This window comes from Indicator indicator, chromosome 6, assembly GCF_027791375.1.
Source record: "Indicator indicator isolate 239-I01 chromosome 6, UM_Iind_1.1, whole genome shotgun sequence".
Taxonomy (NCBI): domain Eukaryota; kingdom Metazoa; phylum Chordata; class Aves; order Piciformes; family Indicatoridae; genus Indicator; species Indicator indicator.
In genome coordinates this window covers 30,003,865-30,030,951 of record NC_072015.1, presented here as the reverse complement: position 1 = coordinate 30,030,951, position 27,087 = coordinate 30,003,865, and the positions used below count along the sequence as shown (strand labels likewise).

The following is a 27,087-nucleotide window of genomic DNA, read 5'->3' as shown; positions in this document are numbered from 1 at the left end:
TCTCTGTAGAACTCAGTGTACTTAGGATATTACATGACTACTATGAAGTGTAACATTCTAGTATCTCTGAAGTACTGGGCTGTGCATTGTATAATTATCATTGCTGTTACTACCAAATACCACCTGGTAGATATTTTTAACCATGATACAGTACTATAGATCTTTGTGATGTTGCCTTCTCAAGAACAACTCAGTGCCTTGCAACCCTGTTTAGTAACTGTGGTATTCTTGTAGTGGATGATTTCATCAGGGGAAGTGCACTGACAGTATTCATAGCTTTCACACTGTTTGCTCAAAAGGAATTTTACTGTGCAAGGTTAGTTCAGAAGCTTCAGATTTTTCCTTTTCCAGGGATAAAAGTTGTACTTTCTGTCTTTCAGCAGAAGTACGGATCAGGGGTTGCTCTGTTGGAAAGCAGGTCTGCAGTGAAGGACCTGCAAGTGCTGGTGGACAAGAAATTCACCATGAGCCAGCAATGTGCCCTTGTGGCCAGGAAGGCCAATGGTTTCCTGGGGTGCATTATGAAGATTGTGGCCAGCAGGTCAAGTGAGGTTCTCCTACCCCTCTACTCTGCCCTAGTCAAGCCACAACCGGAGTCCTGGGTTGAGTTATGGGCTCCTCAGTTCAAGAAAGACAGAGAGCTGCTGGACAGAGTCCAGTAGAGACTTCAAAGATGCTGAGGGAAGCTGTTTGGCCTGGAGGAGGGCAGACTGAGACAGCGTCTTTTCAATGCTGGTCAATATCTAAATGGTGAAGGTCAAGAAGATAGGGCCAGACTCACTTCAGTGGTGCCCAGTGATGGGACAAGGGGCAACAGCCACAAACTGGAATCTGAAAGGTTCCATCTGAACACAGGGTAAAACTTCTTTGTTTCAAGGATAATTGAGGGCCTGTAGCAGGCCTTCCCAGAGAGGCTGTGGAGTCTCCATATCTGGAGAGATTCCAAACGCACCTGGAAATGGTGATCCTGGGCAACCTGCTGTGGGTGACCCTGCTTTAACAAGGGGGTTGGACTAGATGATCCCCAGAAGTCTAACCCCTGCCATTCTGGGATTCTGTGATTTAATATTGTATTTCAAGAGAAAACAGAATTAGATTTGAGAAAACATTTAAGGCGTTCATTTTCTCTTTGTGTTTCTGTGACAGAGATATAGACTTAAAGGCAGCATGCATCCATGCAACAATTCTGATTCTTCAGTCTTTGGATTATCATAATGCTTGTGGGTGGCAAACCTCTGAGTGAAAATCCTGTATTATATGCATTCATTAACATTCTTTTCTAATATTATTGAGACTGCAGCACTTTAGGGTTTTTTTCCAGCTGGATCTGTATTAGAAATATTTAAAGAAGCTTTCCTTGACACCTTTCTTAGATCTTTTAATTAAGAAAGCCTTTGGTGTTAATAAGTTCAGGTTTGCCAGAATTAAAAATGAAAGTATCTAAATATGTATTTGAATGTTCTCATCTAAAGCCATCGTGGTATGTAGCTCTATCAGCCATCCTTTCCACACCCAGGACCTAAAGTGGGCTAGAACATAGAATTGATTTGGATGGAAGAGAGTTTTAAGATCATAAAGTCCAATCATTAATCAACTTTCCTTGCCATAGAAGCACTGTATCTGATGATCTCCAGAGGTGATTATGACCCTTTGAATATAGAACAGAAGACTCCAACAAGCATATCTGCTAAGAGATCAATAGGTGCTAGACAACTTTGTAACTTGTTTCTTGCTCCATTCCTCTGCATGGGATGAGATTGGATTGAGGGAGGTAGTCCTCCTTCTCTACTTTGCCCAAGTGAGGCCACATCTGGAGTAAAGGGTCCAATTCTGGACTCCCAAGTTCAAGAGAGACAGGGAACTGCTGGAGAGAGACCAGGGGAGTCTTCATAGATGCTGAGGGGACTGGAGCATCTCTGTGAAGAGGAAAGGCTGAGAGACCTGGGGTTGTTTAGCCTGCAGAAGAGCAGACTGAGAGGGAATCTTCTGAATGTTCAGCAAGAGCTAAAGGGTGAGGGGCAAGAAGATGGGGCCAGACTCTCTTCAGTGGTACCCAGTGACAGGACATGGGGCACAGACTGGAACCCAGGAAGTTCCATCCAAACATTAAAAGAAACTTCTTTCCTTTGAGGGTGCTGGACCGCTGGAGCAGGCTGCCCGGAGAGGTTGTGGAGGTTTTTTGTCTTAAATTTGATTGACAGAGTAGTTGTGGAGTCTCCCTCTCTGAAGAGATCCCTAACAGTCTGGAGACAGTAATCCTGGGTAACTTGCTCTGGGTGACCCTGGTTTAGCAGTAGGGGGTCGACTAGATGTTCCCCAGAGGTCCCTTGCAACCCTCACCATTCTGTGATTCTGTGACCCTGTGCAGCTGCAGACTGACCAAATAGCAGCAGCCTCACCAGGTCTCGGCTGGACTGCTCTCTCCTGCAGACACAGTTTAAGATTACCAGAAGTCCATGTGTCACTGCACTTCCATTGCCAATTAGATGATACCCATGGCTTGGGAGAGCTTTTGAATTGTTTTTCAAGCTGCATGCTGCTGAGGAACCCCTGCTTAGTGCCTGCTTTCCTGCAGTGTGCACAGAGCACTTTTAAATTAGTGCACTACCAAGAGTGCTGCGTTCTGGGTGCATTTTCATGCATCCCACTTGTTATTCTTCCCACCTGAAGGGGATGGCCCAATTTCAGTTGCCCCTTAGGAAAAAATGAGTTTCTTCTTCACATGACTGAGTATTGATTATCCTGAGATTTTAGTCAGTGACTTTTGCAGAGACAGAATTTTCTTGTGGAAGAAGAGGAAGATAGAGCCCTCAAAAAGGCTGCTTAAAACCCCCTGCAGTTGGACATTTTGAACTGCTGAGATTTAGGGTCTAGAGCACAAGCAGAGCAGCTGTAGGAACTGGGGTTGTTCAACCTGTAGAAAAGGAGGCTCAAGAGAGACCTCCTGCTCTGCAACTCCCTGAAAGGAGGTTAGAGTGATGTGAGGGTCAATCTCTTCTCCCCACTTCACAAGTGATAGGACAAGAGGAAACAGCCTCAAGTTGCACCAGGAGCTAAATGCCTTCCTCAGAGGGGTTGTCAAGTCCTGGAACAGGCTTCCCAGGGCACTGGTGGAATCCCCATCCATGGGAGGATTGAGAAGTTGTGCAGATGTGGTGCTGAGGGACATAACTTAGTGGTGACCTGGCAGCCCTGGGTTAATGGTTGGACTTGACGATCTTAAAGGTGTCTCCCAACCAAAACAATTCTGTGATTTCAGAAGTCTTGAAGGAGGGAATTACTTGAAAAACAGAAAGGCACATGATGGAGATGGAGTGTAGGAAAGGCTTAAAATAAATCGTCTGTGAGTCTGTGAATGCTCCATACCAGCACCAGCAACTGTGTTGTACAGGCTGCTGCCTGGACTGGAATACAGAGGCAAAAATTCCTTTGTTCAAGCGAGGAAGTATAGGACTGTGATTCAAGTCAGTATGAGCAAGGAATGATGTCTTGTGTAGCAGGCAGTTATCTCCAGGAACTGAAGAAGTCCATCACATTGCAGGATTTTACATAGGATCTAGATCAGAATATGCCAGAGCATATGTGGCAATACAGTGGAATTTTTCATCAGCCAAAATCCTGTGGGTGTTTTGTCTTCTGTTCCTGGGAAGCAACAAGACAATGACAAAATGGCAGAGCTTGGAATGGACCTCTGGAGATCATCTAGTCCAACCCCCCTGACAAAGCAGATTCACCTAGAAAGATTGCATAGGGTGGTGCCCAGGCAGGTTTTAAATAACTCTAGAGGAGGAGACTCTACTACCACTCTGGGTAGCTTGTTCTCTACCACTGTCTAAGTAAAGAAAATCCTCCTCATGTTTAGATGGAACTTCTGTGCTTAAGGCAATGACTGAGTCCTATTAGATTAAGCCTATCAAAACCTTTGCTTTTGATTCTGCACTACACCACTTTGTATATTTAGTTACGTATTTACATACATGCATGCATGAATATAATTTAGACAATACATACAGAATATTTACATATATTTAAACAGCAAATATGCTAAAGATAATTCCTTCAAGGACTGCTTTGGAGAACCTTAAACAATTTATTTTGACTGTATTTTATATCCCTATACTGACAAAGCCAAGTGTCTGAGTTTCTGTCCAGTGAGAGAGATGTATGCAGAGACCTTGAGGGCAAAATATTTCCTATACCTAAAACTGTCACAGTTGATATTATTGCTTTTTATTAACTTGAGCCTAGAAGTAACCTGTTGGACTTTGTAGAAATATGGGAATCTGCTTCCTCCACATAAGACAAAGTTTCTGACCCCATAGTGAGGATAAAAACTTACATCACATAGAAAATACTTGTCCAGTACCCAGGTCAACCTCAGGTAGTGCTGCACTGTGGGGTTTCAGATTTTCTGTTTGTGGAAGGAATCATTTATGTGAGAGATTTGCTTTTAAAGACATTTGTCTGGCCATGCTTAAGGAGTTTAGAATCTCACAGCAGAAGTTAGTGGGCATGAAGGATGATGGAACTATCCCATAATAGACATATCTGCTGTACAGCTCTCTAATTCCTCATGCTCTGAAAACAAGGTGAAAATGTGGTGTGGGGAAAATGATCCCAGAACAAATTTGCATCGGTTTAACACTGCCTCTTGTCTCAGTTTGTGCAAGCAGAGGGATTTTGGGCACCTATAGTTCACACCACCCCTGGGAGTCTGAGGTTCTACTTAAACCTGACAGTTATGGGATGAGAAGGTGTTTTCTTTTCATCATTAGCCAGCTTTTTCTAAAATGATAATTAGTCTCAGGAAGAAAATTTCAGAATGTCATGAATGTGTTTCTCTGAAGAGCTTTCATGTTGTCTGGCACCACATATCACACCGGTCCCTCCTCCTGAGCAAGCCCTGGTGGTGTCTGTTGAGTTCTTTATTCAGATCATATGATAATATGATGGGGGGTGGGGGGGGAGGGGCGGGGTAAAAGAAGAAGAAAAGCTGTTGAGACAAAAGGGAAGAATTGCAATGTCACATGCAAAATATCATTTGAACAATAGGTTATAAATATGGTTTTCTTGTACCATGGGCAAAATCTTTTAATACCCATCTCCACAATACTATGAAGGAGATAAATCTGTCTGTGAGCCCAGAATGACACACACATCTTTCACTCATCTAAATTGTTCCTTCTAAGTTTTATCTCTTAAAATAAAATTCGGTGTGTGTCTTCATTTGCATACAAAAGATCCTTGGTGTTCTTGTTAATTTTAGCTAGGTAGAGAGGCAGATTTGTGAACAAAACAACAACAAAGTCCAGTTTCTGTGTAAATGTTCATTTACTGCTTTAATAGAGTTAGCAAAAGTAAAAATCATCCTTTTTTTTGTGGGCTCCTCAGTTCAAGAGAAGCAGAGAACTACTGGAAAGAGTCCAGCAGAAGCTACAAAGATGCTGAGGGGTCTGGAGCATCTCTGTGAGGAGGAAAGATTGAGATACCTGGGGCTGTTGAGAGGGGATCTTCTCAATGCTGCTCAATAGCTAAAGGGGTGAGGAGAATAAAGGGGTTGGGCAGGCTCTTTTCAGTGTGGCCCAGCAACTGGACCAGGGGCAATGGGCACTAACTGCAACGTAGGATGTTCCATCTTAACATGGGGTGCTGGATTCTTGGAGAGAGGTTGTAGAGTCTCCTTCTCTGGAGAGTGTCCAAACCCACCTGGATATAGTGATCTTGGACAACCTGCTGTGGCTTATTTTTTAGCAGGGAGGTTGGACTAGGTGTTCCCCAGAGGTTCCTTGCAACCTCCATTAAGCTGGGATTCTGGGATTTATGTACCATTAGTGCAGCAGAAGTTAATGCAACTCAAACACTGTGGAAAATGGAACATTTCGTCTTTGTTAACATGATAATACGTCTGTTATTAATACCATATTAGAAAAGCAAAATATAATTTGCCTTTTTTAAGGGAAAATGATCACATTCCCATTATACAGTTCACTGTGAATTCAAAGAGTCCCCTAATGAAAAGCTTTATTGATTAAAATATTTACACAAAGTCTTCTCCTCAAGTTAGAAAACCTCAAGTTAGAAACCTCCCTTAGCACAGCTTGAAACCATTTCCTCTAGTCCTGTTGCTTGCCACTAAGGAGAAGAGGCTGCCTCCTCCTCACTCCAACATCCCTTCAGGCAGTTGTAGAGAGCAATGAGGTCTCCCCTCAGCCTCGTCTTCTCCAGACCTGAACAACCCCAGCTCCCTCAGACACTCCTCATAGGCTGTGTGCTCCAAACCCTTCACAAGCCTTGTTGCCCTTCTCTGGTCATGCTCCAGAATCTCAACATCCCTTTTGTAGTGAGGAGTCCAGAACTGAACACAAAATGTGTTGGTTTTTCATCACCTTAGAAGACCCATTGCTGAAAACAGAAAAACCATCTCAGTTACAGACAAGAAACGTTTCTCTGTTAAAGGAAAAATAATTAGAAAAAAAGTATGGGGAAAAATGTATAAACACAACAGATAGGGATTAAGTCAGTAATATTTGGAGGCTTTCTTGTACACTTCTTGTGGAGAGCTTTTATTAAATTACATCTTCAGACTGAGTGCTGCTGAATCCATGATGCTCAGTAAATGGTTTTAAATTAAAGCATTTTCCCCAAAATAATGAATCTTCTTTTAACATCTCACAGGCAGCCAAACTAGATGGGCAAAGTAATTAATTTTGGAGTTAATTAATCCTGCTGGGTATATCATACGTAGCTTAAACAATGCAAACAGGTGAGTGATTTGAAGTGTCAGAAAAACAGATAAGGTATTTACATCCTGTTTTGTGTATAATCCATGCAGGGATTGTTTATGCAATAAAAACTTGCATCACATTTTGGTTTAAAAGTCCACCAGGCTGTAATGGTGGACATTTAGATGAATATAGGAACAAAGATGCAGTCATGCAGTCACTGTCCTCTGCTCAGCTCTTGATCAGTTTTTCTTTCCTGATATTTACTTTTAGTATCTCTAGAGTCCTGTGGTGATGTGTTCCATAATCATGTGCTTTCTGGGAAAGAATGTACTTCTGTATTTAAAAAAAAATCATATGTATATATATATATATATAGCACTAAAGCTTTGTCTTCAGAGAGTCACTAACGAATTTCTTTCTTCTGCGGTTTGTGAAGTCATTTAGATCCAATGCTGTGTGAAGATAGTTAGGATTACTTTCATAGAATCATAGAATGTTAGGGGTTGGAAGGGACCTTCAGAGATCATCAAGTCCAAACCTCCTGTCAAAGCAGGATCACTTAGAGCAGGCGACACAGGAGTGCAACCAGATGTGTCTTGAAAATCTACAGAGAAGAAGATTCCACAACCTCTCTGGGCAGCCTGCTCCCATGCTCACTGTAAGGAGGATTTTCCCTCATGCTGAGGCAGAACTTTCTGTGTTCCAATTTGTATCCATTGCCCCTTCTATTCCAGGGCACTGTTGAAAAGAGACTAGCACCTTCTTCTTGACACCCACCCTTCAGATAGTTGTAAATATTAATAAGATCTCCTCTCAGTCTTCTCCTTTCCAGATGAACAGCCCCAGGTCTCTTGTGTATCAGTACATCTCTACCAACACTGCATTTTATCTTAAGTGACTATCCAGAGAGATAAAGCTGTGAATTTTTAACCCTAATTCTGTTTTTCTTAGTACCAATTAAAAATTGTATGTGATCCAAACAACACTTGCCACAACAAGACCTTATTGTGGCATTTCAATGCTTAAAGGCAGCCTACAAGGATGCTGGAGAGGGAGCTTTTTACAAGGACATGTAGCAATAGGACTGAAAGAAGATAGATTTAAATAAGATGTTCTGAAACAAGATTGTAAGTGATGGAGGTTGGTCTGTTCTCCCAAGTAACAAGTGATAAGAAAAGAGAAAAATGTCCTCAAGTTGTGCCAGGGAAGGTTTAGGTTGGGCATTAGGAACAATTGCTTCTTCAAAAAAGATTGTCAAGCCCTGGAATAGGCTGCCTGGGGAAGAGGTTCCCATCCCTGAAGGGATTTAAAAGTCATGTAGATATGGTATCGTGGGACATGGTTTAGTTGTGACCTGGCAAGGTTGGGCTAAGGGTTGGACTTGGTGATGTTAAAGGCATCTTCCAACTAAACCGATCCTACGATAGTGATGTGAAGTTCCATAGTTTTACAAGTTTCTTAAATCTTGTGTATTTTGAGCCTCCTAGGGATAAAGAGATCCAAGAAATGGATGAGTTGCAGAGACTGCAGCTCTGCAGCACTTTTAGCAATATCTGAAAACTGCAGATGTAAAAAGAAATGTTATATTCAGCTCAAGTTTGCTTGACTAAGTCCAGTGGGTGTTTTTGTTCACAGTACAAAAGTCTGGTTAGTATCATTCTCTTCCTGTAACAGTTGTTTCAGTTTTGAACTTTTCCCACAAGACCTATTTCCAGAATTAGATTCAGATTCAGAAGTACTGTGCAGTTGTTAGTGTCATAAAAACAATCTGCTGTATCTTGGTGATGGGACTAAAACCAAAAATGAAGGAAATGAGAAAATGTTGCTCTAATTTCTTTAAGAAAATTAGCTGACTGCTTAAAAATTTTGAGTTTTATGTTCTTGGTGCAATAAGCAAGATCTCTGGGTAGCCCATTCCAGTGTTTTGTCATCCTCACAGAGAAAAGGTTTTTCCTTATGTTCACACGGAATTTTCTATGCTCCAGCTTGCACCCTCTGCCCCTTGTCCTGTCACTGGACATGACTGAGGAGAGCCTGATTCCATCCCATGTGGCCATTGAGATGTGGCCTCACCAGGGCAGAGTAGAGGGGGAGGAGAACCTCTCTCTACCTACTAACTACATCTCTTCTAACACACCCCAGGATACCACTGGACTCCATGGCCACAAAGAAGCTTTAAGTGATATATTACTTTTTATTACAATTAGATATGGAGGAGGAAGAGACCAAAAGATTCAAAGATAAAAGAGTTTTGTTTTACTCATGGTATTTGAGTGGAATTTTATTCTCTGATACCTGAGAGTTCAGACTAGATGATCTACTGGTCCCATCTATGTTTATCCAGTGAAGTACTCTCAAGTTTACAATATCTGTGGAGCACTTACTTCTGTGTAAAACCCATCCCTTGAAGATACTATACAGAACAAATCTGGAAAACTTGAAAAGTTTATAAGCAAGGACTTGGAAAAAGGCTTGGTCTAGGACAATCACAGGCCACAGATGGTGGGATCCATCATCATCAGGATCACAGATGTCTCACAGAGGTTGAAGGAAAAAAATCAAGAATTTTGGACTTGTTATTTTGTGATGGTGGCTAAGCATCAGTCTGGAGGAGGTGATGAGATTTCTGTTTTGACAGGAACAGACAGGTCTGGGAAAAAAAAAAACACAAACCACATATACGTGTCCAAAACACTTATAGCTTAATGAATCACTATTATAGTATCAGAATCAAGATTTTGCCTCTGACAGCCCACTCCTGCTGAGAAGCAACTCACTCCTGTGACTAATTCTCCTGAAATCAAGTGACGGAAAGTAGTCTTTAGAAATGCAAGTCCATTCAAAATGTCACTTGCTTGCGCAAAGTGTGTTAAGAGGTCAGATGTGTATATAGAATGATGTAAAGCAGTTAGCTGTGTTGTGTGGTGTCTCAATGAATCAGCTCCAGGCAGTTCTATGCGTTTGAAGTGAAAATTGTTACTGATTTTTTTTTTTTTTCAGTTTCAGTGAAATCTGCTCTCCATGATTTGTATTCATGTATTTCAAGAGATTTGGCCTAGCTGATATTAGCTTTGTGTCCTAGCAGTCCCCTTCACAGAATCACACAATATTAGGGGCTGGAAAGGACCTTGAAAGATCATCTAGTCCAACCCCCCTGCCAGAGCAGGATCACCTATACCAGATAACACAGGAATGCATCCAGGAGGGTCTTGAATATCTCCAGAGAGGGAGACTCCACAATCCCCCTGGGCAGCCTGTTCCAGTATTCTGTCACCCTCACAGTGAAAAAAATCTTTACTCACCTTTACGTGGAACTTCCTATGTCTCAGCTTTCACCCATTGCCCCTTATCCTGTCACTGGGCATCACCAAGCAGAGCCTGGCTCCATCCTCTTGACACTCACCCTTGACGTATTCATAAACATGAATGAGGTCACCCTTTAGTCTCCCCTTCTTCAAGCTAAAGAGCCCCAGCTCCCTCAGGCTCTCCTCAAGAGGAAGATGTTCCAATCCCTCGATCATTTCTGTAGCTCTAAGCTGGACTTTTTCAAGCAGTTCCCTGAGGTCCTTCTTGAACTGAAGGGCTCAGAACTGGACACGATATTTGAGATGCAACCTCACCAGGGCAGAGTAGAGGGGGAGGAGAACCTCTCTCAGCCTACTGACCACACTCTTTCTCATACACCCCAGGATGCCATTGGCCTTCTTGGCCACAAGAGCACATGCTGGCTCATGGTCAACCTTCCATCCACTAAGACACTGAGATCCCCAAGGATCCCCAAGGATTAAGGTTCTGTTCACCCTAAGTCAAGGCACTGCCAACCATCCCTTGATTATGAGTGTGTGCAATGAAATTTAAATTTCCAGAAATGCAAAATAATTGTAAATATGTTACTTCAGTATTATAGTTTGTAACCACGTTAGTATCTAAACATGATATAAACAACGTAGTGACTGTCTGCTCATTGAGTGTTTTGTGGTTTTTTTCTCTCTTTTTTTTCCTTTTTTTCCTCAACATTCATTCCTTAAGAAAATTGGCTAAAAAAAGGAAAGAGACATTGAGTAGCACACGGCAGGAAATGACAGTGATGGTGAATTCAATGGATAAAAGCTACACTGAGCAAGGCACCAACTGTGATGAAGCTTTCTCTTTCATGGACACTCACAACCTAAATGGGAGATGTAAGTTTTTTGTTTTTTTTTTTCTTTTATCCTCTCTCTCTTTTTTTTTTTTTTCTTCTTTTTTGGAAGGTGGAAGAAAGGTGTAAATGGTTTTTAAAATATTCCTCATTACTCAGTCATGGAAAAATCCATGAGACCCAAAGTATCCCACTGTGCAGCACATTACAGTACGTATTCGAATGAGCAAGATAGTCAGACATCAAGAATAGGCTTTTTTAAAAATAATGATAATTGAGCTTTTTTCTGCCCATCCTTTTCTTCTGCAGAGGAGCAAAGACATTACTGAAACAGCTGTAGTTTTACCTTTCTCCAGTCCCTATTATGTTACAAATTTTAATATTCCTCATGCTGCCCCAAGTCCTTCAATTGCTTCCCCTGCTCCTTATTTTTTTTTCCTCCTTTTCTTTTTTCTTTTGGCAAAATTTATTTTTGCATGTCATAATCTGATAATTGTGATCTGATTGTCCTTATTATTTTCCAACTCCAGATGATGCTCTTTCTGTTGCATGTGCAAAGGAAGTCCTGTTCTGCAATTTCATAAGAGATTCTCTAATATCCTGGGTCTTCTTCAATCTACCTTGAAAATAAATAAAATTTGGAATTTAAAATTTCCTGTACTAGAATTTTAGTCAAGTGCTTACTCCTGTCTGGGGGCTGGCCCTAAGCAAAGACCAGGAAAAACAATAGTTTCATGTAATTGTTAAAAAGAAGGGAAAAGAATGACTATGTTCCAAAAAAATGCTTCTTTTTTATAGTTCTTAAAGAACCTCAGGGTTGTTTTTTTTGTCTGCCAGTATTCCTGAGCTTCTTCAGAATTTGTGATAAACTGAATTTTGTTTCAAGTACTAACAGAATGTGAGGCCAAACTCCCACTCTTTAATAATACGCTTAAGAACTTGCCTTTGACAAGCTCAATTGTACAAACACTCTGCGAGGTTTATGCAGTGAGACTTCTCCCAGCAGCATTAGGCTCAGAATTTGCAATGTTAATTTGTGTTTGAGTTACTTTGGATTTGGCTTTGAAATAGGCCCTTCAATATCTGACTTGCCTTTAGGGTGAGAATATATTGTTGCAGTTGGGATTGCTTACTCTGTGAAGAGATCAAGAGGATTGAGTTCATTTTCCATCATCATGATGTAGTTTACCAAAAGTGTTACTGAATGGTCACCACAACCAAAGAAGCTGCAATAAATTCCTGAGACTAAATCCTCACTATATAAGCCATCTTAAACCAATGTGAAATTATTAGCCATAGCAAGTATTTTATACCACTTGAGGGCCAGAACCTCAAATTAGACTTCCGAAAGAAATATGGTCACCAGAAGAAAGAGTCTGAAGTCTTTAGGATTAATCTTTGTGTCAGGCCTTATATTCAATAGATTGAGAGCATTTCTGCTTCTGTGGAAGCTTCTTACACTGGCTGCATCCTGTATCTAGACAATTTTACCTATTACAACTTCATGTAACTTCCAGCACTGTTGAAGCCAGTTTTCAGATAAATTCATCGTAACAAGGGCTGGCAACTGTATGCCCTAAGAAGATCAACAAACAATTATATGGATGTAAGCCAGAAGAACAAATCTTGCTCCTCATCCAGCAGATCCTGTCTTCCTCTGTTTCACAAATTCCTCTAACTACAGAATCATAGAATCATTTTGGTTGGAAGAGACCTTCAAGATCATCAAATTCAGCACTGCCAAGTCACCATGTCTAAACCATGTCCCTCAGTACTACATCTACATGGTTTTTCAATCTCCTCAGGAAATGGGACTTCTCTGGGCAGCCTGTCCCAGGGCTCAACAACCCTTTTCAGGGAAGAATGTGTTCAGAGTGTCCAACCTAAACTTCCCCTGGCACAATTTGAGGCTGTTTCATCCTATTGTTTGAGAGAAGTTTAGTAGTCATGATAGGGCCAGCTTGATGGTTGGACTTGATGATCTTAGAGGGCTTTTCCAACCTTAATGATTCTATGAAGAGACTGACCCCCACCTTGCTACAATCTCCCTTCAGGTAGTTGTAGAGAGTGAGAAGGACTCACCTCAACCTCTTTTTCTCTAGGCTAAACAACCCCAGTTCCCTCAGCTGCTCCCCATAATGCTTGTCCCCTAGACCCTTCCTTGCTTTTCTTTGGGCACACTTTAGCCAGTCTGTCTCTAGGTATCCAGGATGTTCTTGCACTTGCTGACTGAATTTGAGCTTTGTAGACAGCAGCTAAGGCTGAATTTGCAATTAGCTTTGTTTGAAAGCTTTCAGTAACCCCTTGGCTGAACAGATACTGTGATTAACTCCAACCTGTTGAATGTATCTGTGCTTCCAGTGGTCATTCACAGGATCTTTGTATACCAAGGAGCTACCTGAACTTAATTTGCTGAGTTGGGCTTTCCCATAAGTTATAGAGAAATGATTGAATAACAGTGACAGATTTTCATCTTGGCAACCAAAGTAAATATTCAGAGCACAATAGTATCTGTGTACATATCATCCACCTGTCTGAATGGATCAAAAAAAAAAAAAAAAGGAGGATAAAATGACCTATAGTAGAATATTTGCATGGAGTATTTACAGTACTATTAAGTAAACTCAGTAGTGATTAAAACTTCTGTCAAAAACATCTCTTGTTGTGATGTCCTTACTCAGGCATCAGCATTCAGTCTAATCATGTGCTTTAAGATGATTAGCACATCTTAAAGTGTCATCACCAATCAAAATGCTTTGTCTGATGATAGCAAAGGGAAATTAAGCTGGTGAAAGGTCTAGAGCACAAGTCTTCTGAGGAGCAGCTGAGGGAACTGATATTGAGGGAACTTCTGGAGAAGAGGAGACTAAGGGGAGACCTTATTGCTCTCTTACAACTCCCTTAAAGGAGGCTGTAGTGAGGTAGGGATTGGTCTGTTCTCTCTAATATCAAGAGATATAATGAGAGGAAATGGCCTGAAATTGTGCCAGGGAAGGTTTAGTTTGGATATTATGAAAAAAATATCTTGACTGAAAGTGGTCAGGCATTGGAACAAACTGCCCAGGGAGGTGGTGAAGTCACCATCCCTGGAGGTGTTCAAGATACATGTGGGCATGGCATCTCTGGGACATGGTTTAATGGCCATGGTGGTCTTAGGTTGATGGTTAGGCTTGATTATCTTAGAGGTCTTTCCCAAGCAAAACAATTCAATGAGCTCTTTCAAAGCCTGATTTTCCTTACGCCCTGATCCTAGGTGCCACAGCCACAACAGGATGAACTCTAACCAAGTTGGCCCCATCTCTCGGCTCAAACAGCCCTGTATCACTGCACTGTCTCTAACCAGCTTTGTTTCTCTTTGCAGCTGTATCTTCACCATCTTCATTTACAATGAAAACTAACACACTGAGCACAACAGTGCCTAATTCTTATTACCCAGGTAACCAATTTATTTTTTTCTTGCTTTCCACCCTATATGGCCCTTTTCACAATAAAAGCATATTTAATTATGTTATTATGCCTCTTGCCTTAGAAATTTAATGCACACACAAGCAACGTGCTGGTTGCTTGCAGTAACCTTCTGAAAGAAAACGCGGGAACGTTTATCAATCATTTACTCTTCTCTCTCTTTTTACCTTTCCTGCATTGACCTGCTTATGATGTATGACAGATCCATTTGTGCCAACTGCAATTTTAGGTGAGAACATTTCCCTTTATCAAAGTTTATGGCTGAAGTCATTTAGAAAGTTACAGTTCTCGGGGGTACAGGCAATAGGACGCAAAAAGCCAGAGTTTTGTGTCTGGAGGGAGGGGTGGAACGCTTGGCAAAATTGAGGATGCTATGGACATCTATCAGACTTGATTACTATTCTCATAGTGCAAGTCAGGGGAGAAAAGAGGAATAAACTTAAGTGGGTTCATGAGGTAATATTTATGCATGTATTTGGAGTGACACAAAAGAGTTTGATTGTTTCAGCAACTGAAATATTTTCCTTCATTTTTTTTTCTCCCCATTTTGTCTCAGAAATGAAGATGTCTCTTCTGAAATAAATAAATAAATAAAATAGAGAGAGAGAGGGGGATGTTTTTCCTAATTAGACTACTCATGATGCAAAAAAAAATCAGACAAAGCACACTTTTGGCTGTTCCCCAGCTATCATTTCTTTCTCACAGTACCTCACATGCTTGTCAAAGTAAAGATTCAGAGGAGAGATGCTATTGTGAACAGCGAAATGACACGACACTTAGAGAATACGATTTATCATGCGTCAGGTGCCACAGGAACAAAATAAACCAGTACAACTGTATGTTAAAAGCATCTGGTGGAAATATTTTATACTTGAACTATGAATTTAAGAAAGTCCCATGTTGAAGAGAGTGAAATTTCTGCAGTGTGAAATCAATAAGCATGAGGCACTATTGTATTTGCAATGCTTAAGTAACTCTTTGTGGTTTGCATTAATTTACACCTCTTTCCCATACTAACTTTAATATTAACAGGGAGATTTTTTTATTAATAATAAGCAAAAACATAAATGTGCAAAAATTCAGAATATAAGTGTGCAAGAATTCAAACTCCAGTGTCAAGCCTATTTATTTGCTCTTTTTATGACTGATATTTTTACAACGAATATTTTCCTTTCTCCTCCTTTTTCTTCAGTGGAAAAAAAAACAACAAACAACAAAAAACAACGCTCTCTTTAACTGATTCCCACCCTTAAAGTTAAACAAGTGTAAATAAAAGTAAAGTAAAGCTTGTAAAAAGTAGAAGTTCAGGAAGGTGATCTTGAAAAACTTGTTATTGCGAGGGAGCATTTAGCGCAGCACATTTCAGTGCGGTAACATGGAGAGGGAACTTGTGTGTTTTTATACATTATGTAAATCTGGGAGAAGGTAATGATAGTAACAATGAAATAATCTGCATGCAAATGAAATTTGCAGCACCTTTTAACTGCCTGAGATGTTAGATTATTTTTTTCTTCTACTTTCTTTTTTTTCTTTTGTGCTTTAGCATTCATTCAACGCTTCATCTCATAGATGTTCCTCCTGACCTTGCGGGTGGGCAAGGAGAAAAGTACTATTATAAGGAAAAAAAACTTTGAGATTTTTCTATCTGGATTAATTTTTAGTTCATGGTTTCTCTATTTTTTTTTAATGGTCCTTTGCTATATAATAATAGTGGTGAAATTATTTGTTAGCTTTTTTTTTCCCCCAAATAATCTCTAAGCAATGAATTCAGATATCAGACAAAGACACACTGGGGAAGAAAAAAAAAATAAAAGAAGAATTTTTGCTTCTACTAAGTCTGTAAAATTTTTAATTAGTTAGATGTGTATTTTATGGCCTACTGCAGCAACCTCTGCTTACTCAGGTCAGAAATCATCCAGTTATTTCACTGTGGACAATCAATAGTTTTGCAGCCTTACATGTTTAAAAATCTAGTGTCCTTTTATGAGTGATGTTCCATCCAGACCAGATCTATCTGTTTAAAATTGTGTTTATGACTACAGGAATAATTTTTGATCTGAGGTAAATCAAATTAGTTGAGTTGGTAGAGGAATAGAGCTATCAAACTATGCTGGGTTTTAATTGCAACTGATACCTGTTCTTGCTTGTCTGACAATGTCCAGAGAAGTTGTGTTTAGATTGAAGGGTCAAGCCCATAGTTAAAATGAACTTTTCAGTGTGACCTCCTGGGAAGGGAACAGGACTGGTAAATGGTTGAGTTTAGTTTCCAAAATCGACTGGAAAGGCCACAATATACTTACCATTTCCAGATTTATGGGGATGTTCACCCTGGAGAAGAAAAAGGCTCCAGGGAGAGATTATTGTGGCATTTCAGTATTTAAAGGGGGCTATAAGAAAGCTGTGAACAGACTTTTTAGCAGGGCCTGCTGTGACAGGACAAGGGGTGATGGTTTTAAACTAAAAGAGGGAGATTTCGACGAGATAGAAGGAAGAAATTGTTTATGCTGAGGGTGGTGAGACCCTGTCCCAGATTGCCCAGAGAGGTGGCAGATGCCCCATCCCTGGAAACACTATAGGTCAGGCTGTTTGGTGTTCTGAGCAAGCTGCTGATATTCCTGCAAGATCAAGATATTCCTGCAGTAAGGCTAGACTAGATGACCTTGAAAGGTCCCTTCTAACCCAAATCATTCTGTGTTTCTATAACAGCAACCAAGTTTATCTTTGCTGGGCCTGAGTGTGGGTCATGTTTGGTGTCAGCCATGTGCACATTTCTAAAATTGGAGAGTCTCAACCCAGAGAAGATACTGGGCTGGCCTTCCAGATACCATCTATGCTATGAGTTCATATAACTAATAAATGGCTATATTATTTAATACGCGTTGCACAGCTCTATGGGAATGAGTAAGTGGAAAGTAGAGCAGCTGCAGCTCTAAGTATTTAAGCTGGACAAACTATTGCATATGAACACTGCATCTGGAGGAGCTCAGCCTTTAAAAAACAGTGCTCAAAGGCAAAGCAAAGAGCCGTGATATACATGTCTACTAATGTACCATCTAAACCAAGCATTTAAATTTAAGGCAATTTTGAAAGATCACTTCCAAAGAGAGAAAAATTGTATTAATGCAGCTTTAAGAGAGAGAGAAATGACGAAAGGAAAATTAGTCTGAAACAAAGGAGCTCCCAAGAAGGAGATTCATAAGTAATCTCTCGGGTGGTTGGATTAGAAGATCTCCAGAGGTCCCTTCCAACTTCTACCATTGTGAGACCTGTGATTAAGTTGCTGCTTTCATAACACAAGACCCTACTATCTGAAAATGTTGCCTTCATCTTAGTTACTCACAGTCTGTAGCTGGCCAAAAAATCCCAAAGCTTTCTAACCTGTTTCTAAAATTAAAATAAGCCACCAAAAAAATCATGTTCAGCTCCCTACACCTTTTTGTCTTTTGTGTCATAGCCACCTTGTAGTTTTCAGGTGCCATTTCAACAGTGACATACTGTACCTACCCTTGTATACCACACTTCATGCCATGCATCCCAAGGTGCTTTGCAGTACAATTTATCACGTGTTAGACAAAAGTCAACCAATTTTATGACACCAAAAGTAGTGAAATGCTCCTGCTCATCCCCATAAATTTTTCTCTCTTATTTTTGGTTTAGGTTTAATTCACATTTCATGTTGACTGCATCCTTGCTGAGGACCAGGTTTCATGTGTCTTAGTGTGAATGGAGAGAACCTAAAATAATCCTTGAAATGTGATTTGTTGAGCTTTGTGGCTTTAGGATCAATTTTCAGTGGTATAACTAGGACCAAAAACTCACCTTTAATGTGGTAGTATTTTTGGTGGGCATACTAGAATTTGGGAACTTTTCATCCAGAGTATTTGTGGAACTTTCTGTAACATCTAACTTATGAAAGTGGAAATATTACTTTAATGCTTCCCTTTCATACAATATCATATACAAAGTATTATTTTTTTTAACCCAGTATTTTTATAGACCTTTCCTCTGTTTAGTGTGCAGCCAGTGAGGAGTGGTTTGAGTAAGTTAAAACACCACATTTATAATTTCAGTTAAAATCTTTGAGATATGTAAAGTTATTTGGATATACAGAAGAAATATTTCTGGTGATACACAGACCTTAGAATTTGGGTTGTTTGTTGGTTTGGGGGTTTTTCTCTTGTCAAGAGACAGAATTCCATCTAAGCAGGAAGAAAGTCTTGTTGCTTCCATAGGTAGAGTGAACTTTCACATCTGTCTGTTTACTATTGAGTGTAAATTCTAATCTCAGTTGGATCTGTGTGAATTGACTCACTCTAAGATACCTTCATTTCAGTACATTTAAATCAGACTGAGAAACTGAGATCAGAATCTGACTCACTTAGGAAATCACTCTGTAAAGACTAAATTACAAACATAAAATTACCTGTCATTATTAATGTAGTACTGTTGCTTATGGCCTGTTTCCTTTTTCTCCTCCTCTTTTTTTTTCTCCTGATATGTATCTTCTTAAAAGTGCCAATCAATGGTAAGTTGCCCATTTGCCCCATGGAAGAGATGTGGAGGGTTGGGAGAGTATGTGTCTCATCAGAATTTTAACCAGCACACTGGGTTCTCCTGTTTGTTGGCTTGCATGTCAGTTGACACATAACATTCCACGCCTAATGTGGTGGCTCATGACATATACCGTGGTCCTAAAGCATGTTCAGCAGTCAGTCAAGACATTTCTCCTGATCAGATGACCCTTTGCACTTGTCCTCTCGTAGTTTGTCTCCAAATGTTGTATCAGATCTACATTTCCATTGCAGTCCTAGCTTGATGAAACCATAAGCCATTTTGTGCATCTTTTTATTTTGCTCACTCCAAACATTTGCTCTAAATTTGCCCTGTAAAATATAGCACTTGAGTAATCTAAGAAGAGTACAAGTCCAGTTTCATTCTGTGGGACTTGTTGAAGTTTCAGCATGAAACTTCCATACAGTTTAGAACCAAAAGCCTCATTTAAAACCTGTTTGTAATCAGCTAGTGATCTTTAAAACAATGTTAGAGTTTGGACTGCTCTGCAATGCTTCCATTGTAGAACCATGGGCTTTGCCTCATTCCAATCAGTCTTGCAATTTCCCTGTGTAAACCGCTCCATGGATTTATTGGTCTTCTGGTGTAGCCTTCACAGACAGAAGCAATACTGATGGTGTCAGATTTCTGCCATTCCTCTAGAAATCTGTGTAACTTCTGCTTGTGTCAGTAAGTGAAATGATCCAGTACATGATGAGATATTCATTTTTCTAGATGAAACCCATACGATGGTCAGTGACACAAGCAGCCTGGTCCAATCCCATACCTACAAGAAGCGAGATCCAGTGGATGTGCCCTACCAGACCGGACAGCTTCATCCAGCCATCCGCGTAGCTGACTTGTTGCAACACATCACCCAGATGAAGTGTGCAGAAGGCTACGGATTCAAAGAGGAGTATGAAGTAAGTGTCGGGTCTAATGATCTGATTATTGTTTCTTCTGCACTGTTGGCTTGATCTGTTTGCTACCCGTACCACAGAACAGGGAGAAATAATTGCTCAACCAAGTGAGGTAAGATATGGAATGGAAAAGATCACCTCTACAGAGAGCAAATGTTCCGATTATAACTTTGAAGAATGAGGAGTGAGACATAAACACCTTTATTGGAAATCTCTGCCTAATGCTACTTACACAAAGCTGTAGACTCGAAACTTGCCATATTTTCCTTCTCCTGTTGAAGAATATAGCTCTTTTTCCAAAGTTCTGCATCACAGATTGTCTAATAACAGTTGCCCTGTAACATGACACTAGCCTGGAAATCAAGTTCCACAAGCAGTATTTATTGGAGTAATAGTATTCATTTACAGAGAGCAAGGTCACAAATCTTCAGGGGAGGTTGATAGGGCTATAAAATTTATTCGGTAGTGTCTGATCCATTTCCCACTAGCTGGAGGCCCTAATCTTCATTATTTTTCTTCTTAACATAGTCTCCATTTTTTCCCCTTTTTTTTTTTTTTAATTCAACTTCTGTTTCGTTGTTTCATGCTAGAGTGATCTGTCCCTCCCTGTTGTCATCATAGTCTTAAATGTCATCACCACTGCGTAGAACATAGAATCATAAAATAGTTTTAGCTGGAAGGCACTTTAAAAGGACAGCCAACCCAACCTCCCTTCCATAAGCAGAGACACCTTCTACTAATCACAGGATCACAGAATGTTAGGGGCCAGAAAGGACCTTGAAAGATCATCCAGTCCAACCCCCTGCCAGAGCAGGATCACCTATACCAGATCACACAGGAATGCATCCAGGTGGGTTTTGAATATCTCCAGAGAGGGAGACTCTTTCTGTATTCCAGTTTATGCCCTTTGGCCTTGTTCTATCAATGGACACCACTGAAAATAGTCTGGCCCCATCCTTTTGTCCCCCTACCCTTTTGATATTGCTGAGCATTAAGAAGTTCCCCTCTTGCACTGCTCTTCTCCAGGCTAAAGAGCCTCAGCTCTTAGCCTTTCCTCTTCACAGAGATGCTTCAGTCTCCTCAGCATCTTTGTAGCCTCTATCGGACTCTCTCCAGTAGTTCCCTGTCTCTGGATCCAGTACTCCAGATGTGACCTCACTGGGGCAGAGTAGAGAGGGAGGGCAACCTGCCTCGACCTGCTCACCACACTTTTCATCATGCACCCAACAAGACCGTTGGCCTTCCTGGCCACAAGGGCACATTGCTGGGTCATGATAAACTTGTTGCCCACCAGCACTCCCAGGCCCTTCACAGGGCAGCTTTCCAGCAGGTCAACCCCTCACCTGTACCGATGCAGGTGGTTATTCCTCCCCAGGTGCAGGACGCTACCCTTGTCCTTTTTGAACTTCATCAGGTTCCCATCTGCTGAACTCCTCAGCCTGTCCAGGTCTCACTGAATGACAGCAGAGCCTGACAGAGTGTCAGCCTTTCCTCCCAGTTTGACATCATCAGCAAACTTGCTGAGACTCCACTCTGTCCCTTCGTCTAGGTCCATCCAGGTCATTGGGATGAACATGTTGAACAAAAGTTCTCAATAGAAAGATGTCTTTTCATTCTTTCATGAGATAGAAAGAGAAGGGAGGAGGACAAAGGGGTTGGACAAGATGACCTTTGAGAGTTCCTTCCAACCTGATGTATTCTATGATTTTATGACAATTAGCAAAAGTAAATCAAACTACTTCCAGAATGTAGGGTAAACAATGATTTCTTTTTTGGGTATTCACAGTTGTGCCCTGTCTTGAGGGCTCCATATAATGTGCTGAAGTTTTAAAGGTAGGAAGTGATGTAGGTACTAGTGTGGGTGCTTCATGATGACTCCTAGAGTTCCCAGTATGTTGCTGAGCTTTTACAGGCATGCATGTTATTTGCATTTTCCAAAAGATAGTGATTTATTGAAGTTTGTTCTATGTCATACCAACTCCATCTTGTAATTGCTTAAATACATGATTGTTTAAACTGGTACTTGTAGTATTAAAATCCAAAGCTCATGCTCCAGGCCACATCCAAAGTCACTGATGACATTTTTTCCCCCTAAAATGTAGAAAACAATTTATTCTCAGAAGAAGCTAATCACTTGTCAACTTCCATTTGTGTGGTTGACTTAAACAAGGGCATTTTTACGCCACTGTTCTTTAGAAATGATAGAACTGAAAATTCTTGTTTTCAGAAAAGATTTGCTCATTAGCCAAAACCTTTTATACCAGCATTAAGCCTAGAGGAAAGCTACAATTAATTTGTTTCAAATTAAAAAAAAAAAAAAAGGACTGTAAAATGGAATTTCTAATGCAACCAATGGCATGACTTTTTAACCACAGTGGATCAAATGATGCTGCTGAGAAACAGTTTCCAGGAAAATCACTTCATTTTGAGCTTACCACACTGATGAATGGTGTTTCATTACAGGCAGAAGATGTAGTCATGGCTGATGACAGGAGATGCAGTGTATTAGGGTGCAGTTTGTTAATATTAAATGCAGAAGGGAACCTGATGCAATTCAGGAAAGGCAGGTGTAGGGTCCTGCACCTGGGGAGGATCACCCCCTACACCATTACATGTGAGAAGATGAGTGCTGGTGGACAGCAAGTTCACCATGACCCAGCAATATGCTCTTGTGGCTAAGAAGGCAAATTATGTCCTGAGGTGCATTATGAAGAGTATGGCCAGCAGATTAAGGGAGGCTCTTCTTCCTTTCTACTCTGTCCCAGTGAGGCCACATCTAGAGTGCTGACTCCAGTTCTGGGCTCCCCCAGTGCAAGAGAGACAGGGAACTACTGGAGGGAATCCAGCAGAGGCTACAAAGATACTGAGGGGACTGGAGCATCTCTGTGAGGAGGAAAGGCTGAAACCTGCAGCTGTTGAGCCTAGTGAAGAGCAGACTGAGAGGTGATCATCTCAGAATTGATCAATACCTAAATGCTGGAGGTCAAGAGGATGGGGCCAGACTCACTTAAGTGGTGCCCAGTGACAAGACAAGGGGCAACAGGGACATACCAGAACCCAAAAGCTTCCATCTGAACATGAGGAAAATCTTTGCTGTGATGGTACCAGAGCCCTGGCGCAGGTTGCCCAGAAAGGTTTTGAAGTCTCCTTCTCTTGATTCCAAACCCACTGGACACAATTCTAGACAACCTGCTGTAGGTGACCCTGCTTTAGCAGGATCTCTAGAGATCCTTTTCAGTCCTCACCAGTCTGTCGTTCTGTGAATAATGGCAGGGAAAATGGAGGTAAAATTCTGCAGCTGATCCTGAAAAAGTCCTGTATATATATATATATATATATATATATATATATATATATATATATGGAAATTGTTTGTAATGAGACTAAACCATAATTAACTGTGTCTTTAAGGGTTGGGGTTTTTTCCCCCTGAAATGTTGTAATGTTTCTCGGTTTCCTCCTTATCACCATGAACACTGGCCAATATGTTCTGTCACTGTGGAGATTGTGATTCTTTGTTTACACTGCTGTCAGGTTGATGCCTATCCTCTTTACAAGGCAGAACAAGACAGTGAAAGAAACTTCTCCTTGTAAATTATCAGAAGGATAATTGTCCAAATGAAAAGGAAGAAATCGTTTGGCAGGGGATTTGTTTTGAATAAAGTCTCCTATTTTTTTTACTCTTATAAAACAGCAGGATTATATAGTCTCATAAGAGAAAGAGTTTGATTCAGGAGAAATTCATATAGGATTCACTCTGAAAATAAATCTGTTGAACTGAACAGAAAGTGAAGTATCACATTACCCTTTAGTAGCACTTTAGAGGAGTGGAAGGATTTACTGCCGTGCATAGTTTTAAGTGCTTTAAAATAAAACTTAATAATTAAGAGTCCACCCTTCTCAATAATTAGGGCAATAGTTCACAATTTAAGCACACCTATGTAGTTTTATGTCCTATTGACTTCAAGCTCGACTCAGTAACATAATTATCACCAAAAAAAAATAAGTTTGAAAAGTCATCTTGAAGCAACAGCAAGCTGGTTCTTAGTCTGCATTAGGATAACCCACCTGAGAAACTGAGTATCTTTAGCTGCCAGTATGTGGAGGGGTGGGGTAACACTGTAGTTTTACCCTGTTTCTCCTTCTGGAAGGATCTGAGATACTTGAGCTCTCATACTAAAAAGGCTTTGGTTGAATCCTCCTGTACTTGACACTGGTGAGGCTGCACCTTGAATGCTGAAGTCAGTTTTGGACCCCTCATTACAAGAAAAACACAAGAGGTGTTGGAGTGAGTCCAGAGAAGGGCAACAAAGCTGGTGAAGGGTCTGAGGAACAGATCTCATGAGAAGTATCTGAGGGAACTGGGATTGTTTAGCCTAGAGAAAAAGAGGCTGAGGAGAGACCTTCTCACTCTCTACAACTCCATTAAAAGAGGTTGGAGCAAGGTGAGGTTTGGTCGCTTCTCACAAGGAACAAAGAATAGGACATGAGGAAATGTCCTCAAGTTGCACCAGGGGAGGATTAGATTAGACATTAGGAAAAATTCCTTCCCAGAAGGGGTTATCACGCCATGGGACTGGCTGCCCAGGGCACTGGTGAAGTCACCATCCCTGGAGGGATTTAAAAGCTGAGCAGATGTAGTGCTGAGGGACTTGGTTCAGCGGTGGACTTGGCAGTGCTAGGTTAGTGGTTAGAGTCCATGTGAAAAGTCTCTTCCAACCAAACCAACTCTATGATTCTATAAACATTGGCAGGTGACCGTCCCCAGCCTGTTCCTGTTCCTGTTCCTGTGAAGGCTCCTGTTCCTTAAAGCAGGATCAGGCCCCGGGTGTAGCAGCTCACCCTCTGATTTTTTTGTCTAGCTCTGCCTGTAGAACAAAAGCAAACACAGATGTTTTCTGTGGCACATCAGCAAGAAGTTCACTGCCTGTTTGCCCATGTGTTTCTCTGGTGTGGAATATGGATACTTCTCTAAGCTATGGACTCAAATATAGGCTTTCATTTGCAGCCTGATGGAGTGTGAATGATGGGAAGGGCTTGCACAGAAATTCTTAATTTTGGGCAAGCTTCCACACAGCTATAATGCAGAATTTGAAATCCTTTCTGTCCCCTGTCAGACCCTTAAGAAAGGAGAGTTTCTGGCTTGTATTCAGCAGCATTAGACTGACAAAATAACATTTCCCTGTGTCAAGGGTTAGGGCTGGGCTCTAGATGGGTGGGAAGAGAAAGGGAAGAAGGGAGAGAGCTTGATGAGGTGATTAAAAAAGCTAAACCACCTGGGATAGAAATAAGAACAAAATGAAACAGATAGATACAAACCAATATGGAACACCTGGTGGTAATGACATAACCATTGTCACCACTGATTCTGGGGACAGGCACTGCGGAAGTTCCCAGACTGGATTCAGCAGCAGATTCAGGAGGTGAGTTCTAGAACTGGGTTCAGGAACATGCAGCTCAGGATTGAAGGCAGAAGGGTGTCTCGATCTGGAAGTCAGGAAGGAGACCCAGTTCTTCTGAACACTCCCATGAGCGTAATTAAGACAAAACAAGGTCGTATATCAAAACAAGACTACTTATTACTTACAAATAAAACAGAGAGAATGGAGAAAAAGTGGGAGAGATGGAGAGAGAGAAATACCACTCCAGGATTCTTCTTCAGTGGAGAAGGGGGGAGACATTCCTGGGCTGCTGCAGATGATCTTCTGCTGTCACTCCAGCTGACATTTCTCCAGCTTGTCCTGGATGATGTTCCCCCAGCTTGTGATGTTCCCAGTGACCTCAGCCCGTTTTTGCTACCCACCACACCCCCTGGGCAATTGCTGTCTTGGTGGGCAAAGCTGACACATTAGGTGGTTCATTCACAATGATCTTTGTTGAGCCACTTCTCATGTTTTTAATGTAATCATCACATTCACAAGGTGATTTACATGTTCAAGAGAGGATTCCCTCAAAGGGACAGAGTCCTCCTTGGACACCAGCCATTGAAGAAGAGGTTTGACTCTGGGTGATCCCTCAACCTTGATCCTGCACTTGCTGTCTGTAGAATGCAACACCCTGTTGGTCAATTGAGGGTCACCTGTTCCGTACCCTCCTCTCTGCAGGTGGCGTGTCTGACTTCCTGAAGCCCAAAATGGGGCACAGGGTGTGGCAGTGCCCTTGATCTGCACATGAGCAACCCTAAGCCTGAGCCTTTCTGCAGCCCAGCCCTTGGCAGTAACTCTTCCCATCAGCATTCTCCATGCTAAAAGCAGCCACTGGCTGTGCAAACCTGTCCTGAACTTGAGAAAGTGCCCTCACTGAGCAAAGACTGAGCTGAAAAGTCAGATCACTGACCAGAACTGGTCCTGGTCTAGCTCAAAACAGGACAGCTGCTTTCACTTTCTCAAGGCCATAAATGTATAGATGAATGAAGTGAGATCATCTCCTCCCTAAGCAGGTGAATTAGCCTAAGGGAGGCCAGCATAGCTTGGTGTAGCTAGGGCAAAACCAGAGAAATTCAGCAATATCTTACCATTTTAATTAAGATCTATTTTTAACCCTGGTTTTGGATCAGCAAAAATTGGTTTATGTTTAGTGTAAATTGGTTCTTTGCCAGATTATGTTTAGTTGACATAAGAAACTTCCAAATCGATTTCAGAGTGTCCACACAGGAGCTTGGACTGGTTTAACAAAATTGATTTGAAAACACACCTTTAATTAAACCACTGCAACTTTGTGTAGATAAAGCTCTGCAAAATCAATTTCACATTATGTTCCATGACAGGGAGCTCTGAGCTTCCATTATCTCAGACCCAGAGGTTCCTTTGAAAAGCCAAGATTTGCAAAGGGTATCCTGCTCAGATCATCCTCTCTTGCTGTCACTAACAGGGCTGTGTCAATAACAGAACTTAAAAATAGGTTCCTCCATGTAGCTCTGACTTAAGGCTTCCCCCAACTGTCTCTCTCTTCAAATGCATCCTTTCTCAAGGTTTTGTGACATTTAACTCTTTCAGTCTGAGACATTTAACTGTTTCAGTCAGAAGATGGTTTTATACTTGTATTATTAAACAAGTGTTATTGCTAATAGAGTGAAGTTTAATACTGTTTTGTACTGTTTTAAACTGTACTGATTATGCCTCTTTCATTCTGTGTGGTCTCCACTTTGAGGGGTTGCAGTTTTTCATTCTCTTTGGTTCCAGCTAGAAGACAAATTTGCTGCCATGTAACACTTCCAACCCCTGTTCTGAAATCTTGAAATTAGAAGGAAAAATACGAAATTTGTTAATTTCTCTTCATATAGCTACTG

General features: G+C 41.1%; 1 protein-coding gene across 1 annotated transcript in view; it reads left to right on the top strand.

The window, feature by feature from the left end:
• Nucleotides 1-27,087, top strand: part of PTPRM (protein tyrosine phosphatase receptor type M) — a 515,441-nt gene that overhangs the window by 385,714 nt on the left and 102,640 nt on the right. Inside the window, exons 17-21 of the mRNA XM_054381571.1 lie at nucleotides 10,755-10,906; nucleotides 14,225-14,299; nucleotides 14,531-14,557; nucleotides 18,842-18,853; nucleotides 19,615-19,802. Of these exons, the coding sequence (XP_054237546.1) occupies nucleotides 10,755-10,906; nucleotides 14,225-14,299; nucleotides 14,531-14,557; nucleotides 18,842-18,853; nucleotides 19,615-19,802 (454 nt within the window). The remainder of the gene's footprint in view (nucleotides 1-10,754; nucleotides 10,907-14,224; nucleotides 14,300-14,530; nucleotides 14,558-18,841; nucleotides 18,854-19,614; nucleotides 19,803-27,087) is intronic.